Source organism: Hibiscus syriacus, unplaced genomic scaffold, assembly GCF_006381635.1.
Source record: "Hibiscus syriacus cultivar Baekdansim isolate YM2019G1 unplaced genomic scaffold, ASM638163v2 tig00110637_pilon, whole genome shotgun sequence".
NCBI lineage: Eukaryota > Viridiplantae > Streptophyta > Magnoliopsida > Malvales > Malvaceae > Hibiscus > Hibiscus syriacus.
In genome coordinates, this window is record NW_024062808.1 from 2,432,528 (window position 1) to 2,451,790 (window position 19,263).

At 33.3% G+C, this 19,263-nt stretch overlaps 1 protein-coding gene and 1 long non-coding RNA gene across 2 annotated transcripts; one reads left to right on the plus strand and one right to left on the minus strand.

Moving 5' to 3' along the window:
* The first annotated feature begins 1,055 nt into the window (after nt 1-1,055).
* Nucleotides 1,056-1,920, plus strand: LOC120136802. Its single transcript, XR_005517375.1, has 2 exons — nt 1,056-1,343; nt 1,622-1,920. It is a non-coding gene; the product is annotated as an uncharacterized LOC120136802 (long non-coding RNA).
* A 13,133-nt stretch (nt 1,921-15,053) lies between these two features.
* LOC120136801 (guanine nucleotide-binding protein subunit gamma 2-like) lies at nt 15,054-17,723 on the minus strand. Its single transcript, XM_039152759.1, has 5 exons — nt 17,569-17,723; nt 17,313-17,453; nt 15,522-15,574; nt 15,363-15,407; nt 15,054-15,278 (listed from the first exon to the last, which is right to left on the minus strand). Exons 2-5 carry the CDS (start codon nt 17,439-17,441, stop codon nt 15,194-15,196), a joined length of 312 nt encoding a protein of 103 aa, XP_039008690.1. The 5' UTR covers nt 17,442-17,453; nt 17,569-17,723; the 3' UTR covers nt 15,054-15,193.
* Nucleotides 17,724-19,263: the final 1,540 nt, after the last annotated feature.

Genomic DNA, 19,263 nt, shown 5'->3' on the forward strand with positions numbered 1-19,263 from the left:
CAAACAAGTTGACGTCTAAATTAAAGAAATAATAAATTAAATAAGGGAAACAAATTACACCCACATACAAACATAAACCACTCTATACAAATTCACATCTACAAAATTAGCTGACCCTATTCCCATATGTAATGGGGTGAGGGGGAGGTAGGGTAGTAGGTTGCCCCCAACGTCAGGTTGAGAGCAACTTTCGTGGAATACCTCCGACAGTCATAATTATGAATTGCCCACTGTGGGACTCGATCCCACGACCACAAGGTTAAGAGCCTTGCACTCTATCAACTGAGCTGGACGACCAATTTTTAAATTCACATCTACAAAATAGATGACAATTCTTCCACTAGCACGAGAAAGTAACAAAAGAGTCAAACAAATTGTTTAAAGAAATAATAAATTGACATGAAATGTTTGCTAAACATGAAAACACAAATCTAGAAAATTAGATTAACTCGAAACATGAACACAAATATTTAAGCTATCTTCAAATATTATAAATAAATAAATAAACAAATTGATTAAACGAAAACAAAGCTATATTAATAAGAAGATTGATTAATAATTTTAAATAAACTAGAACCAAAATCATAAATATTAAATATTACCAATATTAAAAATGAAAATAGTCAATAAATTACGTATAGGAATAAAATAAAATGACAAGAAATATGGAGGACTAATCCATAATTTATTTTAAATATCAAACAGTGATTAAATTAAAATATTTACAACTGTCACGGTCAAATTAAAAAAACATTAAAAATGCACAATACATTTAATCAATGACCAAAATAAAATGATTATAAATTTTACTATCAAAGTCAAACAAAATATATGATAATAGGGCTAAAATACAAATACTAAAATATTAAAACTCAAAATAAAATAAGTACACTTCATTTAATGACTATAAAGTAGGGATACAAATCAGCAGGGACTACAAGTGTAGTTATCCTATGGCTGGTAGACACGGATTGGGGTTGGGGTATGAAACGGTGTCATTTTGGTTTGGGTATTTAATCCCAAACCGAGGCCTTGTATCCCTAAAACCTTTTCATTTTTCCTTGCTTCAGAAATAAGAGAGAGAGAATAAGTAATTCTCTCAACTCTCATCAGAGGAGAGAACAAACGCCACTGCCGATGACACTCATGGCGGCACTCGCGGTGACTGGCGGTGGTCGGAGAGAGCTAGTGACCTTAAAAGAATCCCCTTAACCCTCTCTACTCCTTTCCCAACGTGGTTTAGCCTGAAACCGTCTCTAAATCCTTAGATCTAGGTTTTTTATCTCTCGAAGTTTTTGAAATCCAATGACCGTTGATGTTCCCGATCGGCTTTGAACCCCACTGTAAGTTTTCTTTCCTTCTAATACTTGGTTTCCTTGGTTTGATTCCCCCTGTTCGAATGTTTTTTTTTATTTTTAGTATTCGAAAACTCTTCCTCCTTATTCCCGAATCATTTCCCCCCTTTTATGCTTGCTTGTAATGGAGTGTGGGACTCGTATTTTGTAAATAAAATTACAAAAATCCGAGATTTATGTATTTAAAATGGTTTAGTGGATCTTTGAGATAATATTTTTTTTATTTGGTGGGTTAGTTCGGATCTAATTGATTTGTGTTTTTTGAGTGATGTTTTGCGGAAGGGATGACGTTCTCTGGTGGTTCGGATGTTCGCAGTTGTTCGGCGTTTACTGTTGCTACTGTTCGGCGTTAACTGTTGCGACAATTGGAGAGGATGTCACTGTTGCGGCGTTAGCTTAAGTTGATAAGGGATTAGGGTTAGAAAACCCTAGTTTGAAATGAGTCAGTGATTGGGCCGGTTTGGGTCGCTTCGGGCATCAGTTTATAACTGGGTCACTTGTAATGGGCTTTAGGACTGGACTTGAACTTTATTTTTAATCTCGACTTGGGCTATTTGTTTTTTAATGGTCCTGCAAATATTATAATAATTAGAATAATAATATTAATAGTAATATTTATAATAATAATAATAATTTAATAATTTTTTTAATCCGTATAAAAATGAGTGTCTATCCTCCTTTTTGGATCCCCTTTTCTTTGTTACTGCATGCTTGTTATAATGGTAATGGATGTGTGTTTGGTGAGGGTTGCTGGCAGAGGGTAGGTTAAAGGCATGAACCTCCTGGATTTTCGGGATTTAGTTTATTTTTTTAATATGGGTTTTGGTTATTTGCACTGTAGATGATGATATTTTATAGTTTTCTTAATTCAGTCGAAATTGCTTAGGTGGTCAGTGACAACGATGGCTCGACGGTGAGAATTGAGCGGATTCATGATGGCGGTGGGAACAACTCCCTTCACTTGAGACATTGACAGTAGATGACTCTTAGGGCTTCAAGAACAAACCCTAGAAGCTTGGGCTACTCTGATTTGGGATTCTGTTCTTTGGATCTGTTGGACCCTTTGTAATTAGTCTCGTTGTAATTTCTATTGGCCTGCAATAAAAGAAAAAGAAATAATAATAATAAAATAATAATAATTAAAATTCGGACAAAACGGGTGTCTATAATTGCTCATCTTTGCCTATTTTTGTGTTAACAAAAATATGACAAAGATAAAAAAACGAAGTGTTTTTATACAGTTCCAGCTTGATGTTGTCTCAAGTGAGATTGAAAATGACTTTTATATCAAGGGAGATGGAAACTTGTTTTAAGTGAAGCAATCTCAAAGCTCTTGTTTCAAAGAAATATTGTACCAAGTGAGACAAAAATTATTTTAAGAAAAATAATTTCAAGGTTTGAGTTTTGAAGGACACAACCTCATGTGAGACGAAATTTGATTTAAGAAAAACAATCTCAGGCGAGATAATTTTTGTTTTGAGTGAAAATAAATGAGAAACTTTTAAAATCACTTTTTTTTTTTCTTCAAAATATCAAGTAGAAAACATTATGCCCCAAGGTCTTATAGATGACAAGAATGACTTATCATATTGCTCGAAAGACTTATAGATGACTTAGAAAATTTGATCATTATGCTCGGAAGACTTGCTAATGGCCCGGAGGACTCACTCATTTTGGAAATATTCTACTAAGTAAGAAACTTTGAAAATCATTTTCTTACTTTTCAAAAATTTCATTTTTTGTAAATCGAGTAAGAAATTTTAAATCAAATGGGAAATTTTGAAAATCTTTTTCTCATTTTAACAAATATCTTACGAAAATATCATGTCCGGAGGTCTTATAGATGACCCATAGGATTTATCATCTTGCTCAAAAGACTTACAGATGACCCAAAGGATTTAATCATCATGCTCAGAAGACTTATTGATGGTCCAGAGGACTTATTCATTCTGGAAATATTCTACTATGTAAGAAACTTTGAAAATCGCTTTCATACTTTTCAAAAAAATCATATAAAAACATCATATCAAAACACTATATATCGGGAAACATGCCCTATTTCAAAGTGATGATTCTTCGTGATTGGGCTCCTCAATCCTCGAGGCTCAGCAACTCTGAACATAATTCCCTTCATTTGAGGATTGGTTTATGCTTTTTCTTCTTTCTATTCTTTTTGTTTAGAAGATATGTAAAAAATTATGCATCTATGCATGAGAATATGAATGTAGTTAAATACTTCTAAATGTAATTCATGATATGCTCAATGTATGCAGAGATGTTGGTCATCAATCTTCTTTTGACTTATGAGTAGAGAACTTAGTGTTCCTTTACTGATCATCCTAGAATAAAGCTTGTCCCAATATCAGTGTGGCAACTTGTCAGTTCAAGCTTGTATCTTTTGAAAGACAATCTGATCGTCCTGTGCAATTATGTTTGTTGAGTTAATCGATCGACGAAATCGGCCAAGAGGGGGGTGAATTGGCAATTAAAAATTTGGTGGAAGCTTTTGCAGAAAATTGAAAGAAATTGCACAGCGATTTACAGTGGTTCGACTTTCTCAAACAAAGTCTACATCCACTACCTTAGCTATCCACACTAAGGATTTTCCAACAAATTCACTAATTTGTTCTTTCTTTTGAGGCCAAAGAGATAACCTTACAATACCCTCAAGAATATACCCCAATTCTTGAGAACACTCTTTTCCCAAAGAGAAGATTACAAATTTGCAAACTTACAAGAAACCCTCACAAGGTAAGATGTTTGCACAATTCTAGAATAAGAAAAGAACACTCAAAGATAATTACAAATGAGCACAAATGGTGTTCTTGAAAGCAAAATGAATATTGAAAGGAAAATTGGCTTGATTTGCACAAACTTGGTGTTTGATGCTTTCTCTCTTGTTTCTCTATGATTTCTTATTGATCAAGGGCTTCAGAACTTGTTTAAATACACCTTGAATCACTTCTGAACGTTGGGGATGATTAGTGAAGATCATATAGCCGTTTAAGTGTGAAAGCAATTAATTTTTCTAGGTGGAGCGTCTCATGCATCGATACATGATGGATGATGCATCGGTGCATCAGTGTAAAATTCAAATATTTTGACCGTTGGAACACTTGATGCATCGGTGCACCAAGTGTGCATCGATGCATGAAATGCATTCGATGTTTGAAAAATAGCATGGTGCATCGATGCATGGCTTGTGCATCGATGCATCAAATGCATTCGATGTTTTGAAAATATTCAGAGTGCATCGATGCATGGAGAGTGCATCGGTGCATGGAATGCATTCGATGTTCAATTAATTCATCGATGCATCGATGCATGGACTGATGCATCGATGCATGGACTGATGCATCGGTGCATGCCTTTGAATAATTGATTTAAGGCTTGTTTTTGGTTCAAAATACTTTGTGAAAATTGTTTCAAAAATAGTTTAAGTACAAATCACAATTTTACACATTTAGTAAGGATTAAAATTGATCTTGAAAAACTTGGAGTAATAATTTGATATTCGGTTAATTGAATCGAATGTAAATTTGTAAAATCTTAAAATTCATTTAACTTAATTTGTTATATCGAAATATCAAAAATGTTTTCAACATTCTCCCCCTTTTTGATATAACAAAACATTTAAGTAATTTAAGATTTGTTTAAGAAATTATTTTTGAAATCGATTTTGAAAAACTTACTCCCCCTTACTATAGCACATCAAAAACTTACTCCCCCTTACTATAGCACATCTTAAATTTTCTCCCCCTTTTTGTTAAATCAAAAAGACTATATAAAACGTTAGCCAATTGATTTATTAATAATAAGCTGCTAAGATCACAATCAAAAGAGAGATTAGCCATTAGTTTTCATAAACAATATTCATAATAAAATGTGAAATGGCATAATTTGATCATAAATTTCTAATGATGCAAAATTAATAAACAGAAAGCGTTAAAATGTCAAACCAAATATATATAATAAGTTCAAGCATCCTCAAACAAACATCCAACAACTAATCAAGTTCAAAGTACCAAACAAAGCACAAAAATCAAAATCAATCCAAGTTTTAAAAACAAGAAAACATGGCAAGTAAGTCTACTCCATCGGAGGATCGGGAGGAGGATGTTGAGGAACGGGAGGACGGTTTTGGTGAGACCGACTAGAGGATGTCCTAGGGCATTTAGGATTAGTCATGGTAAGGAAAATCGGAAAAGGAATATCACCTGCAATTTTAAAACACATGTATGCACAACAATTAATCCCAAAACTCAAATGAATCCTCAATAATTCAAGGTTCTCTAACAAAGTCCTAATGGGAAAAGTTTTGAAAACTATTTAAAATTAATATCATAATACGCATAGTTTTCATGAAAACAACACAATTGAATCAGTAATTTTCGATTTTTTTTTAAATTCGAAATTTCAAAAACAATTTTGAAAAATTATGCGTTTTTGATGAAATTCATTGTAGAAACTAGTTTAGAATCATCATATAACCAATGCCCGATAATTATTTTAAACTAGAACTAATCTAAACTAGTCCTAAGTTCAAAAATTAATAAAATAGAGTTTTTGTAAAAAATACCTTGAAAAATTCAGATTGAGGAGAATGTGGAGATGTTTTGTGCGATTTAATGATTGTAGCAGGTTTGTAGGATATAAAACTTGAAGAATCCGATGTTTTCCCGAAGATTTTGAGCAAAATGGAGATTTTGGAGAGAGAGGGGTCGAATGGTTGTATGTTTTAGTGTTTAGGGTTTGAGAAAAATGAAGAAGATGAGGATTTTAAACCTAAAACCCGACGGATGCATCGGTGCATGGTCTTATGCATCGATGCATATTCAAGGCATGCATCGGTGCATCATGGTGATGCATCGATACATATTCAAAGGGATGCATCGATGCATTGTTAAATGCATCGGTGCATGAAGCACAAAAATGTCAAAAATCCGTTTTAAACACTTAAAATGCTAAATAATTTGGCTCTAATGGTAATGGCAACTCATATCAAAAATTAATTATGTTCAATCAATCAGATTAATCTTTAAACATTATTTGAACATAAAATTAATTTTCACTAAGAATCATAAACTCCCCCTAACTAATAGCAAGAATGCAATCAAAAATTATTATTATAAGCATTTTTCAGTATTTATTAAAAGTGCTAAATTATTTTAAACACTAAGTGAAGATAGGTCAGTTAAACCTAATTCTCTCCTAAGTGTCCAAAATCTTTCTTTATCTAAGGGTTTTGTAAAAATATCCTCTAATTGGTGCAAAGTATCAACAAATTCTAGAACTACATCTTCCTTAGTGACATGGTTCCTAATGAAGTGATGTCTTATTTCAATATGCTTAGTTCTAGAGTGTTGGATGGGATTTTTAGTGAGACAAATAGCACTAGTATTGTCACACTTGATAGGAATGATACATACTTCAATTCCATAATCAAAAAGTTGTTGTTTCATCCATAAAACTTGTGCACAACAACTACCGGCTGAAATGTATTCCGCTTCAGTGGTAGATAATGCAACACAATTTTGTTTCTTTGAAAACCAAGAAATCAGCATATTTCCAAGGAATTGGCAAGTACCAGAGGTGCTTTTCCTATCTAATTTGCATCCTCCATAATCCGTATCAGAGAAGGCATGCAAGCTAAAACTAGAGTCTCTAGGATACCAAAGACCTATACTAGGAGAGTCCTTAAGGTATCTAAAGATCCTCTTAACGGCTAGTAAATGTGATTCTTTAGGACATGATTGAAACCTAGCACACAAGCAAACACTAAACATAATATCCGGTCTACTTGGGTTAGATAAAGCAATGAGCCAATCATGGATCTATATAATTTAACATCCACACATTTACCTCCTTCATCTAAGTCAAGCTTTGTAGAAGAGCTCATTGGAGTGGCATAAGGCTTCCCATTTTCCAATCCAAATTTCTTGAGCATATCTTTGACATACTTAGCTTGATTAATGAAGATGTCATCTTTCCTTTGCTTGATTTAGAGTCCCAAGAAATATGAGAGCTCCCCCATCATGCTCATCTCGAACTCACTTTGCATTAGCTTAGAAAATTCTTGGCAAAGAACATCATTAGTAGAACCAAATATTATATCATCAACATAAATTTGAACTACTAATAAATCTTTACCTTTTCTCTTTAAAAACAATGTAGTGTCAACCTTTCCTTTTGAAAAACTTTTTTCAATTAAAAAATTTGACAATCTTTCATACCAAGCTCTAGGATCTTGTTTTAAACCATAAAGAGCTTTTGTCAATTTTAAAACATGATCCGGAAAATTTGAATCTTCAAAACCTGAAGGTTGTTCCACATACACTTCTTCCTTTATAAAACCATTTAAAAATGCACTTTTAACATCCATTTGATATAATTTAAATTCATTGAAACATGCAAATGCTAATAACATTCTAATTGCTTCCATTCTAGCTACGGGAGCGTATGTTTCATCATAGTCTATGCCTTCTTCTTGAGTATAGCCTTGAGCAACAAGTCTAGCCTTGTTCCTCACTATATTACCACTTTCATCAAGTTTATTTCTAAAAACCCATCTAGTACCTACAGTAGATTTATTACTAGGCCTTTCAACTAATGTCCATACTTTACTTCTCTCAAATTGATTTAATTCTTCTTGCATAGCCATAATCCAATGTTCATCTTTTAATGCTTCTTTGATGTTCTTAGGCTCTATGCATGAAATAAATGCAAAATAATTACAGATATTTCTAAGAGAAGATCGAGTAGTTACCCCTTTTGATGGATCACCTATAATTTCACCATCCTTGACATAGTTGTACTCTCTTGGAAAAGATACTTCCCTTTCTTCAATGGTTGGATTCTCGAGGGGATCATGAGTTTCCTCATCCTTTGTTTCTTCCTTTGATGATGATTCTCCAACTTCATGTCTAACGTCATTTGTATTTATAACACCTACATCATCATTCACACAAGAATCCTTCCTCGGAAGGGGATTATAATCGAAAACAACATGTATATACTCTTCTACAACTAAAGTTCTTTTATTAAATACACGATAGGCTTTAGAATTTAAGGAATAACCCAGAAAAATTCCTTCATCACTTTTAGCATCAAATTTGCCAAGGTTTTCTTTACCGTTGTTTAAAACAAAACATTTACATCCAAAAGGATGAAAATAACTAATGTTAGGCTTTTTATTTTTGAAAATTTCGTATGGAGCTTTCTTTAAAATTGGCCTAATCATTACTCGATTTACAACATAACAAGCGGTATTTGTGGCTTCCGCCCAAAAATATTTTGGCAAATTATTTTCACAAAGCATGGTTCTAGCCATTTCTTCTAAAGTTCGATTTTTCCTCTCAACAACTCCATTTTGTTGAGGGGTTCTAGGTGCTGAAAAATTATGACTAATACCATTAGAATTACAAAATTCAATAAATCCAAGATTTTCAAATTCAGTGCCATGATCACTCCTAACACTAGTTATAGAGTAACCCTTTTCATTTTGGATTATTTTTGAAAATATGATGAACTGTTCTAATGCTTCATCTTTAGTACTTAAAAATAGAACCCAATTATATCTAGAATAGTCATCTACCAAGACAAATGCATATTGTTTTCCTCCCAAGCTAGTAGTTCTAGTTGGCCCAAAAAGATCTAAATGGATCAATTGTAATACTCTACTAGTTGATACATCATTAATAGATTTAAAAGAAACTCGTTTTTGTTTTCCTTTAGCACAAGCATCACAGATTTTATCATTATCAAATTTAAGCTTAGGCAACCTGCTAAGTCTCCTTGAATCAATCATTGCAAAACACTCATACTAGCATGACCTAATCTCCTATGACATAACCAACTATCATGCTCATCCTTAGCAACTAGGCATAAATTAGTCATATCAATAGAATCTAAATGCACTATGTATATGTTTCCTATTTATGACCAATAAGCATAATCGAAATAGATGCAATGCCAATCAATTTTGCAAACTTTTAATTTAAAAGAAAATAAGACATTGTATCTTTTTGTCAAAATCATTATTCAGAAGATTATGCTTTAACCCATTCACATATAAAACATTATGCAATGTTGATTATCAAAATTAAGAGCATATGCATAAAGTTTTACAAAGATGTTATGCATTAAAGATTGATATCGATATAGAGAGATATCATTAAAACTTTGAAATTACTTGCATAAACATTAAAACAAAATTTAAGGTCAAAAATCAAATTGTTTGAAAATTGATATCAATGGTTTAAAAATGAATATCAATTACGTTAAAATTTTGACCAAGTTTTATTATGATGAACTAAAATTCTGAAAAATAAATATAACTTTAAAATGTTCATCATAACCATATTTTCAACATACACGAGAATGAAACAATTTTGCAAAATCAAAAATTATTCAACATTTAAACCTCATGTATGCACAAACTAAATGAGCAACCAAATAAACTAATAACATTAAGTTTAGAGGTTACCCATTCCTTTTTCATGTGTGGCTAGAGCATCTTGAATATCATCATCTTCATCATCATTGCTCTCACACATCTATAAGAGACATTTAGGTGGATTTTGGTATCCAAATTGCTTTGGATACTTGAACATTAGTTTCAATGCCTCTTGTTCCTTTTGGAACCCATACTTGTCTAATTTTAAATCGTTTTCCTTTCTTTAAAGGACAAGTATGTTCCTTATGACCATGATAATGACAATGTGAGCATATTGTCATTATTGAATTATTTGAAATGATTTCTTTTTCTTTTTTTAGGCATTCAAGCTTAACTTTCAAATCGAAATTTTCTTTTTCAATATTTTCAAACTTTATTTTTGAAAATTCTAAATCCTTCTTCAGCATTTCATTTTGTTTTTCAAAATCCATTTTGATTTCTAAAAGAAGGTTATTTAATTTGAAAATTTCTTTTTCAAAGTTTTCAGATTTTATTTTCGAAAGCTCTAACTCCTTTTTCAACATTTCATTTTGATTTTCCAAGTCTGTTTTAGCTTTCAAAATAAACTCATTTTTAGCTATAAATTTAGAAATCAATTTATTGTATTTGGAGTTCATGGTCTCAAACTCCGAAAACAATTTATCATAAGCATCTTGTAACTCACTAAAGGATTTTGAATTTAATCTATTTGAGTTAGAAGATACCTTTGGCTCTGTGAGAGCTAATAGAGACATTACTTTCATTGGTTCTTCTTTTTCCTCGTCTCTATATATCTCCTCAAGCTTTTCCCACATTTCCTTGGCATTTGAACAAGAAGAAACTCCTTTATATACATTAGGATCAATTGCACAACACAACATGTTCATAGCCTTTGAGTTTTGTTGAGCTTCATTCCGTTCTTGAACACTCCACTTCTTTGCCTTCTTAGTAGGAGAGGAATATCCTTTCTTGATTATCATCCAAGCTTCCATATCAAAAGCTTTGATGAATATCATCATACACCTCTTCCAACGACGATAATTTGTTCCATTGAAGTAAGGAGGTACGTCAATTGGTCTGGATTCTTCCATGGAGAATGAACCGGAAGTGGACGCCATCTTTATCGATTTAACTCTTCCCGGATCTACTCAATAGGCGGTTAAACCTTCAAATGAGTGAGGCTCTGATACCAATTGTTGAGTTAATCGATTGACGGAATCGGCCAAGAGGGGGGTGAATTGGCAATTAAAAATTTGGTGGATGCTTTTGCAGAAAATTGAAAGAAATTGCACAGCGATTTACAGTGGTTCGACTTTCTCAAACAAAGTCTACATCCACTACCTTAGCTATCCACACTAAGGATTTTCCAACAAATTCACTAATTTGTTCTTTCTTTTGAGGCCAAAGAGATAACCTTACAATACCCTCAAGAATATACCCCAATTCTTGAGAACACTCTTTTCCCAAAGAGAAGATTACAAATTTGCAAACTTACAAGAAACCCTCACAAGGTAAGATGTTTGCACAATTCTAGAACAAGAAAAGAACACTCAAAGATAATTACAAATGAGCACAAATGGTGTTCTTGAAAGCAAAATGAATATTGAAAGGAAAATTGGCTTGATTTGCACAAACTTGGTGTTTGATGCTTTCTCTCTTATTTCTCTATGATTTCTTATTGATCAAGGGCTTCAGAACTTGTTTAAATACACCTTGAATCACTTCTGAATGTTGGGGATGATTAGTGAAGATCATATAGCCGTTTAAGTGTGAAAGCAATTAATTTTTCTAGGTGGAGCGTCTCATGCATCGATGCATGATGGATGATGCATCGGTGCATCAGTGTAAAATTCAAATATTTTGACCGTTGGAAAACTTGATGCATCGGTGCACCAAGTGTGCATCGATGCATGAAATGCATTCGATGTTTGAAAAATAGCCTGGTGCATCGATGCATGGCTTGTGCATCGATGCATCAAATGCATTCGATGTTTTGAAAATATTCAGAGTGCATCGATGCATGGAGAGTGCATCGGTGCATGGAATGCATTCGATGTTCAATTAATTCATCGATGCATCGATGCATGGACTGATGCATCGGTGCATGCCTTTGAATAATTGATTTAAGGCTTGTTTTTTGTTCAAAATACTTTGTGAAAATTGTTTCAAAAATAGGTTAAGTACAAATCACAATTTTACACATTTAGTAAGGATTAAAATTGATCTTGAAAAACTTGGAGTAATAATTTGATATTCGGTTAATTGAATCGAATATAAATTTGTAAAATCTTAAAATTCATTTAACTTAATTTGTTATATCGAAATATAAAAAATGTTTTCAACAATGTCCTTTCTATATCATGTCTTGATTCTTCATAAAAACATCAGAAGATGTGTTTCTTCTCTTGAAGACTTGTTACGATCAGGTATATGGTCTTGGCACTCTTTTTGTCCCTGACTTGGTTACACAATTAGTTTGGTTTCGTCAGACTTTCCTACCAACTAAAGTATGAATGGTTTGTCTCTCAAGACAAGCTATTCTTGTCTTCATATTTTTCCCTAAACACTCCAAGTGGAGAGGCTATTTTCTCAACATCTTCTTGATTTGAATCTTGTCATTTTGACATGATCTAAGCTTTTGGTAGTTCCCCAATATGAGTTTTTTGAGTGCCAAAACTTCAGCCTTGAATGGCATCATTCTTTTACTATTTATCAATAGCTTATACCCTAAATTTGGGTCTTGTCATCAAATATTCATTTCCCCCTTTTGGCTTAATAATTTGAGTGCTTGTCTTCATGAGATCTCACAACCATACGAAGATTCAAAAAGTGATCAATACTTCTAACAGGGATGCCCTGAATTTTTTCTATGAACTGAGATAATAGAAAATCTCAAAATATCATGCCCCTTATTATTAAGGTGATTGTTTGCTTCCTGGTTGATAATGTCACAAACAAGTGTGAGAAGTTTATTCTTCGAGTCTTTTGATCTTTCAAGCTTTATTGCTTCCCAAAATTGGAGAATCTCTTCATTGCCCCTATATAATTTATTCTTCTTGCTTTGTTTTTTATTTGTTGTCTTACTTCTTTACTTGAGGCAGAAGAAGCCTCACATGCTTCAAAAGACCTACTTCATTTTTGAGAGATTGTCTTGTTTGAAAATATTTTTTCTCCTTTCTATTATTTTTAGAATTTATAAGAATGAAAGAATTTTACAAAGTAATTCCCCTTGCTTCAGGCTTGCAATTGAATCAAATCAACAGTTCAATAAATAAAACAAATTCAGTATTATTTTCCAAAAATCATAGCCCTTTGACAAGTGTCAAGATCAATGGGCTGGTTTTCATGGTTGGCTTCTTATTTCTATGGTTTCAATTATCATGACATCATTTTCTTCTCGGTTCTTACGAACATCATGACATGCCCCTCTATGTTGGCTTAACATTACAAACGGATGCGGACAAAATGAGGCAACCAATATATTCAATTTCTAGACCTTTTAGAACACTTTTATTTCGGTTCTTTGAAATCTTTTATTTGTTCAAGCTTCATAGAATCCTTTAGTAAAGGCAATGCTAAGATATCAGTCTAAAATCAAAATTCTTGAGTGCTTGTGCGAAGTCAACTATAACAAGTGTTTCTCAACTCCCTTAGTCCATTTTCACTGATACTTCTTATTCAATTTAATTTTCCTTTGTTTGGCTAGCTGAAGGAATCTATCCATAAAACCAAGGCTTTTAACCAATTTTTTTAGTGGAATGACTCAACTTTATTGTATACATATGTATAGTTTTGCCTTTATTTGCTAGCTAAAGGAATCTATCCATAAAGCCAGAGCTTTTAACCAATTGCTTGATAGGAATAACTTAGCTTTATTGTGTATATATATAATTATAATTGCAATAATAACTTGGATATACATATTTAATTTCTTAAGATCATCAAGAATAATCTGTTATAGTATGGGTGTCGTTGAAAGTCCGAGAACATCATCTTTAGAGTTTGCTTCCCGAGCAACTAAAAACTAAGTTATCTATTCATCAATTTCATCTAAGAAGATTATGGTCATCATTGAACTTCCTCAATAGAAGTGCAATCTAATTAGTTTGGCAATGTCATACACAAGAGAGGCCCCTCTGTATCCATTCTTACACATACTTGAATGCCAAACCCTTCGATCATCTCTTCGTGAGAGGAGAATACTATTTTGGTCCCTGCAAGAGAAGGGTATGATAGTTGGGTGTAGTATCTGGGATAGACTTGACTGCTAAATGAATTAAGTAACCTCAATGACTAAGGATTTAATAAGTGATTTGGATGAGTCTGTGAACGTTGATGAACTTACATGATGTACTATCTTTATGGTTCGTCAATGACTAAGGACTTAAATGAACTAAGTAAAATTGACAGTCACCGATCTGAATAATTCAACATTGAAAAGAGCTTTGGACGAAACATCAAGACAAGGAAATCGCCTCTTTAGAGAACACTTTGTTTAGTCGGGTAGATGAATTCTCCTAACGACATGAAGGGATCGATGGAAAATTCATTAAGCTATCGACCAAAAGGAATAACAGGATGGAAGACACAAGTAACTGTGTATATCGTTCTCCTAAATCAGTGGTAAACACACCTGATCATTCTGATGCTGAATCTGCATTCCCATCTTCGTGCCGTAAAAGAAACTTACCCTCGTCCCCTGTCGAAAAAGTTGTCAATATTCAAGAACTAGAGCTTCGTGCTTACAAGTCAACAGTGGAGGCATTGTATGTTTCAGGTCCTTTGGGAGCAGCAAGCACTATTAATGAATCTCCGCCTCTCCCTCGACATTTTGGACGAGGAACACCTACTCCAGCTGAGACACCTTTTGTCAGCCCATGTTCTGTGACCGGATCTTGTTTATGTCTTGTCATGGCGTACGGATGTAATTGATTTCATCAGGCTCCATAACTCAACCGATGACAGTTAGGTCTGTTACCCATCAGCTATGGCTACCGAGCCTTTCCTCTTGCAGGCAGCATTTTAACCTTCCTAGTTATATAGCTTTTCAGGTGTATATAACACGTAAAGTAAATGGAGGAATTGGGGTTTTACATGTTGAAGCTTAAAGCCAATGGCAGGATTTCATGTCTTGTTATGAACGTGATTTGACTATAGAAATACCATATCCGATTCTTATTATTTTCTATTCGATATAAACCGGTTCGGCTAATTCGGTTTATATTGAAAGAAGAAAACAAAGTAAATTTTTACCTTCCAATTTTCAGCCATCCCAAAACTTAGGCATTGCACAACGAGAAGAGTCAATTGAATAACTTGTTAACAATTGAGAGAAGTAAATATGATGTATGTTATGTAAACAACATATCTTGGAAACAAACAGAAGTGTTAGATTGCCTTCAAATCACAGAATCTGGCAGCTGCAACCTTCTGAATCTTGAGGCCCTTCAAACCATATGTCCCATGATGGATTTATGGGACCATTTGTTCTGCAATCAACAACAAATCCAACCATTAGAGCTTAAAAATGGAACACAAGCAACTCGATCGAAGATATGGGTTATCGTAGTTACAATGGAAGTAGCGGATCAGGTCTGCTCTCCATGCTACGCAGCAACCTGATGGGGGTGAACACGCAAATTTATCGATCAAAGATGGTCATTTAGAATCCAAAAACTCGTTTCTAGGTTTGGAACTTCGTAGGAAAGAGAAGTTTTAGTTCTTAAACTTACTCCTCACACAAAGTTGACACATTATCTGTTTCTTCAAGCACTTCCATCTCTTCCTGGACAAAAGAATACACCAAGAGAGAAAATAATAAGACATACGACGCTGTAATACGGTATAATTCAGCGCAATAGCGACTTCTGGAATCTTATTGCTTGAAGCAAAACAACTCACAACGATACAGAAACCGCAAATCGATCATTTGCAAGCGGTGAATATAGAAAAAAAAAGGGACGGAAAATACGAAGTGTGTGAATCATTGACCTATAACGCCACTAACATGCTCATTGGATAGAAGTTTATGGAGTTCTTGGTACACATCGTTTTAAATACCATACAAACCTGTAAACAAAAGGGCATTATGCATATAATAGAATGCACATGGGAAATCTATTTTCTATGGAGCGCTGATGGAAAATGTAAGAAAAGGAAAAATAGCCAAATAGCAGCCACCACGGAGTTTTTATGTGGCGCAAGTGCAAACAACACTTCTAAAAGCTTTTTTTTCCCTTTATGAAACTCATGGGAAGCATGAGTGATCAGAGTGAAGGCATAGCAAGAGGTACAAGCCAAAACAGATTCAAAAAGTACTTTGGCATGATAGAGAGATTCCACCAGCACTAACAAGCACTAGATGTTGTCGTGCTTCTTCATAATGACCGTATGGGAAGCATCAAAGATTTAAGACCATTCTGCTTATGGTGTTAACGGTGCCGAGAAGACTAATTCAAACCTTCGTTTAGGATGTGATTGGATCACTAAAAGATCTTGTTACTTTGATAAAATTCAATTTTAAAAATTACAAAAACAATTTTAGGTTCACATGCCAAAAAATTAAGTTTAGGAGTCAATTTCGCGTGGTGAAGAATTAGCACCACAATGCTCTCAAATCGATACCTAATCAAATAACTGTTGTCTTTAGGAATAGAGCGAAACAAAGTTTAGCACTTTCCCTATAGAGAGCAGGCATAAAAAGCTTGATCTGGAACTTCTTTTGGCACCTTATAGATACTCCTGAAACATAATCCTATTTGATTAGACTTTGAAAAATTAACCCAATCCTATCCAACTAGAATTCAAAGTAACACGAACATTTGATTTGACCACAAAAAATATCTAATCTTATCCAACTCGAATCCAAAATAACATGAACCCGAACCAATTAATTATCTGATTGGAAAAACCCAAACCTCAAATCCAAATGATTTATTAAACCCAAAATAATCTAAATTCAAAATGATTCGAATTTGGAATGAGAACCCAAAACCAACGTGACTAGAAAATTTTAAAAATTCAAGTTTACCTGATTCATAGATGAACGGAACAGTCTTGGCCGATTTGTGCAAATTCAGCGATTACAATTTTGCAAGATAAAATTTTCAGTTTTTCAGTACAAAAAATGATATGTTAACCTCAAAAAATTCTAAGATCTGTTTTGAATCGTTGCACTACGCCACCGCCGTCTTCATTTACTTGGCCAACAAAATGGATAATCCAAATAATCTAACTTCACACACGGGAATTATTATTATTATTATTATTATTATTATTATTATTATTATTATTATTATTATTATTATTATTATTATTATCTTCTTCTTTAAGAAAAAAAAAACCTATGAAAAAGTTCGCAAAAGGAACTGCTCTTTCTTTTCCTGATATATTCTACAGCTTTATTTACGGAAGATTCAAAAAAAAATCAAAATTCAAACTAAGTCAAATTTTGGGAGGACATTTTCAAAGGATATAGAGCAAAATCATAGCTGAAAAAAAAAGAAACATGAAAAGCAACTAACCTCAAGGAACTTGGATTCTTGTTCGACTCGCTTGAGTTCAGCAAGAATCCGATGTCTGCCTCTGGTATCCGCTGCTGTTCCGGCAGCCGCTAGTTGTTCATCCGTCGACGACGCCGTTTCTGACTCCATTTACTGCACGGTCGAAAATATTGAAAATTCAATGGCTCATTCCAAAAACCACGCGCTTCGTTTTCATTTCATTTCTTCTTAAGAATTCTTCAGTGCGTTGAAATAAAAAGCAATCAAAGTTCACGACCAACCACCGGATCTGAATTTGTCCGTACAAAGCTTTGATTCTCTCTCTCTCTCTCTACATAGGCTCCGAAAACGGAAACGAGTAAACGACTTTTATTCTTTTTTTTTCTTCGAAAGCTCCTTTTTTTTTTCCCCTCTGATTTCGATTTCTCTGCCTCCCAATGCTTAAAAATTAAATAATTTACTTGTATAACGGATTTTCCTTGCCTTTTCTAATTAACTCAAAAAAGACTATTCTATCCTCACTTTTCGTCACGTTTCATATTCCTAACGGGGTTTGTTGTGGAATTTTCCTTTCGTTATTTTTGAAGGTAGGGAGGACTATGCCATAGAATTCGGAAATAATGGTTGTACAATAATAAGAATAAAAAATAATATTATCAATTAAATTTTACATCTTTTTATGAACAAATCAATAGATGATTGCTTAAAAGGGTTAAAGATTCGTTAAGTTATTAATGGAATTGGTTCAAGTGGTAAGTTGATATCGTTTAAGTAACATTTCAAGTTCGAATTCTTGTGTACGTAGAAATCCTCTTTAGGAGAGTCACCCTTCAAAACCAAGAATGCGACCCGGGTTGACCTGAATTAATTAAAACGTAGTCTTGAAACTAAAGGGCAATAAAAAAATCGATAAGTTGATCATTTCATCGGTTATCATATTTAGGGGTGTGTAAAATTACCCGAACCGGTTGACCCGACCAAAACCTAAAAAGCCGAGTAATTTTCTAAAAAAATATTATTGTGCTGGATAGGGCTCAGATCACAAAATTGAAGTTTTTCGAGTACCCGGTTAGTTATATATATATATATATATATATATATATATATATATATATAATGTATTATTTATATTATAAATTATTAGATTTTGTATTTCGAACTTTTAAATTTTATGCTCAGATGTTGGATTATATAATTTGAAGTTTCGAACATTTAAATTTGTGTATATATTTTTTAAAATTAATAATTTGAAAATAAAAAAAGGGTATCGGGTACCTGAAATACAGATACCCGATTATCGGATACCCGCAACATGACCCGGGTCGAGAAATCACCGACCCAGATGTTACTGGGTACCCGGAATTGCACACCCCTAATCATATTATCTTCACGATGAATCAATCATATTTTCATTATCTAACATTTTCTTTTGCAACTCGACTATTGTCCTAACCAACTAAATAGAGTTATTATCGGTCTTTAGAATTTTGAACAATTGTGCACTTTGGACATTGTCAATTTGAACATGTAGATATTCAAAACTATAGACCCATGCAATTTGCAAACATTCGTATAAACCCACGACTCAGCTTATTGAACATCAGTCTCTCACACCAATTTGTTTTGTTTTGTTAAATTAATATAAAATTAATCTTTTAATCGAATAGTGACTCATGACACGGTACGTGATATCAATGACAGTCACATCATTCGATTGGATGATTAAATTTATTAAAAGTATGCCTACATTAATAGAATAAGTAAATATCAACGACCAAATTTGTGATTATACCAAAATATTTAACGACGGTTAACTCGTGATGATCACATCTTAATTAAATAAGAACAGATGTGATCATATCTTATGTATTTTGAATTCAATGACCAAAAGTAGATAAAATACCAAAATAACCTCAAAATTAAAAATAGAAGGAGAACAAAATCCTTAAAATAACACTTATTATGGCCTTTT

Bases quoted from the DNA above. Each gene is read 5' to 3' on its own strand.
- LOC120136801 (XM_039152759.1), bottom strand. From the start codon at position 17,441: ATGGAGTCAGAAACGGCGTCGTCGACGGATGAACAACTAGCGGCTGCC. The intron at 15,575-17,312 runs GTTAGTTGCTTT...TCTTTTGTCCAG, and splicing joins AAGAATCCAAGTTCCTTGAG to GAAGAGATGGAAGTGCTTGA. The intron at 15,408-15,521 runs GTAAGTTTAAGA...CACCCCCATCAG, and splicing joins GTGTCAACTTTGTGTGAGGA to GTTGCTGCGTAGCATGGAGA.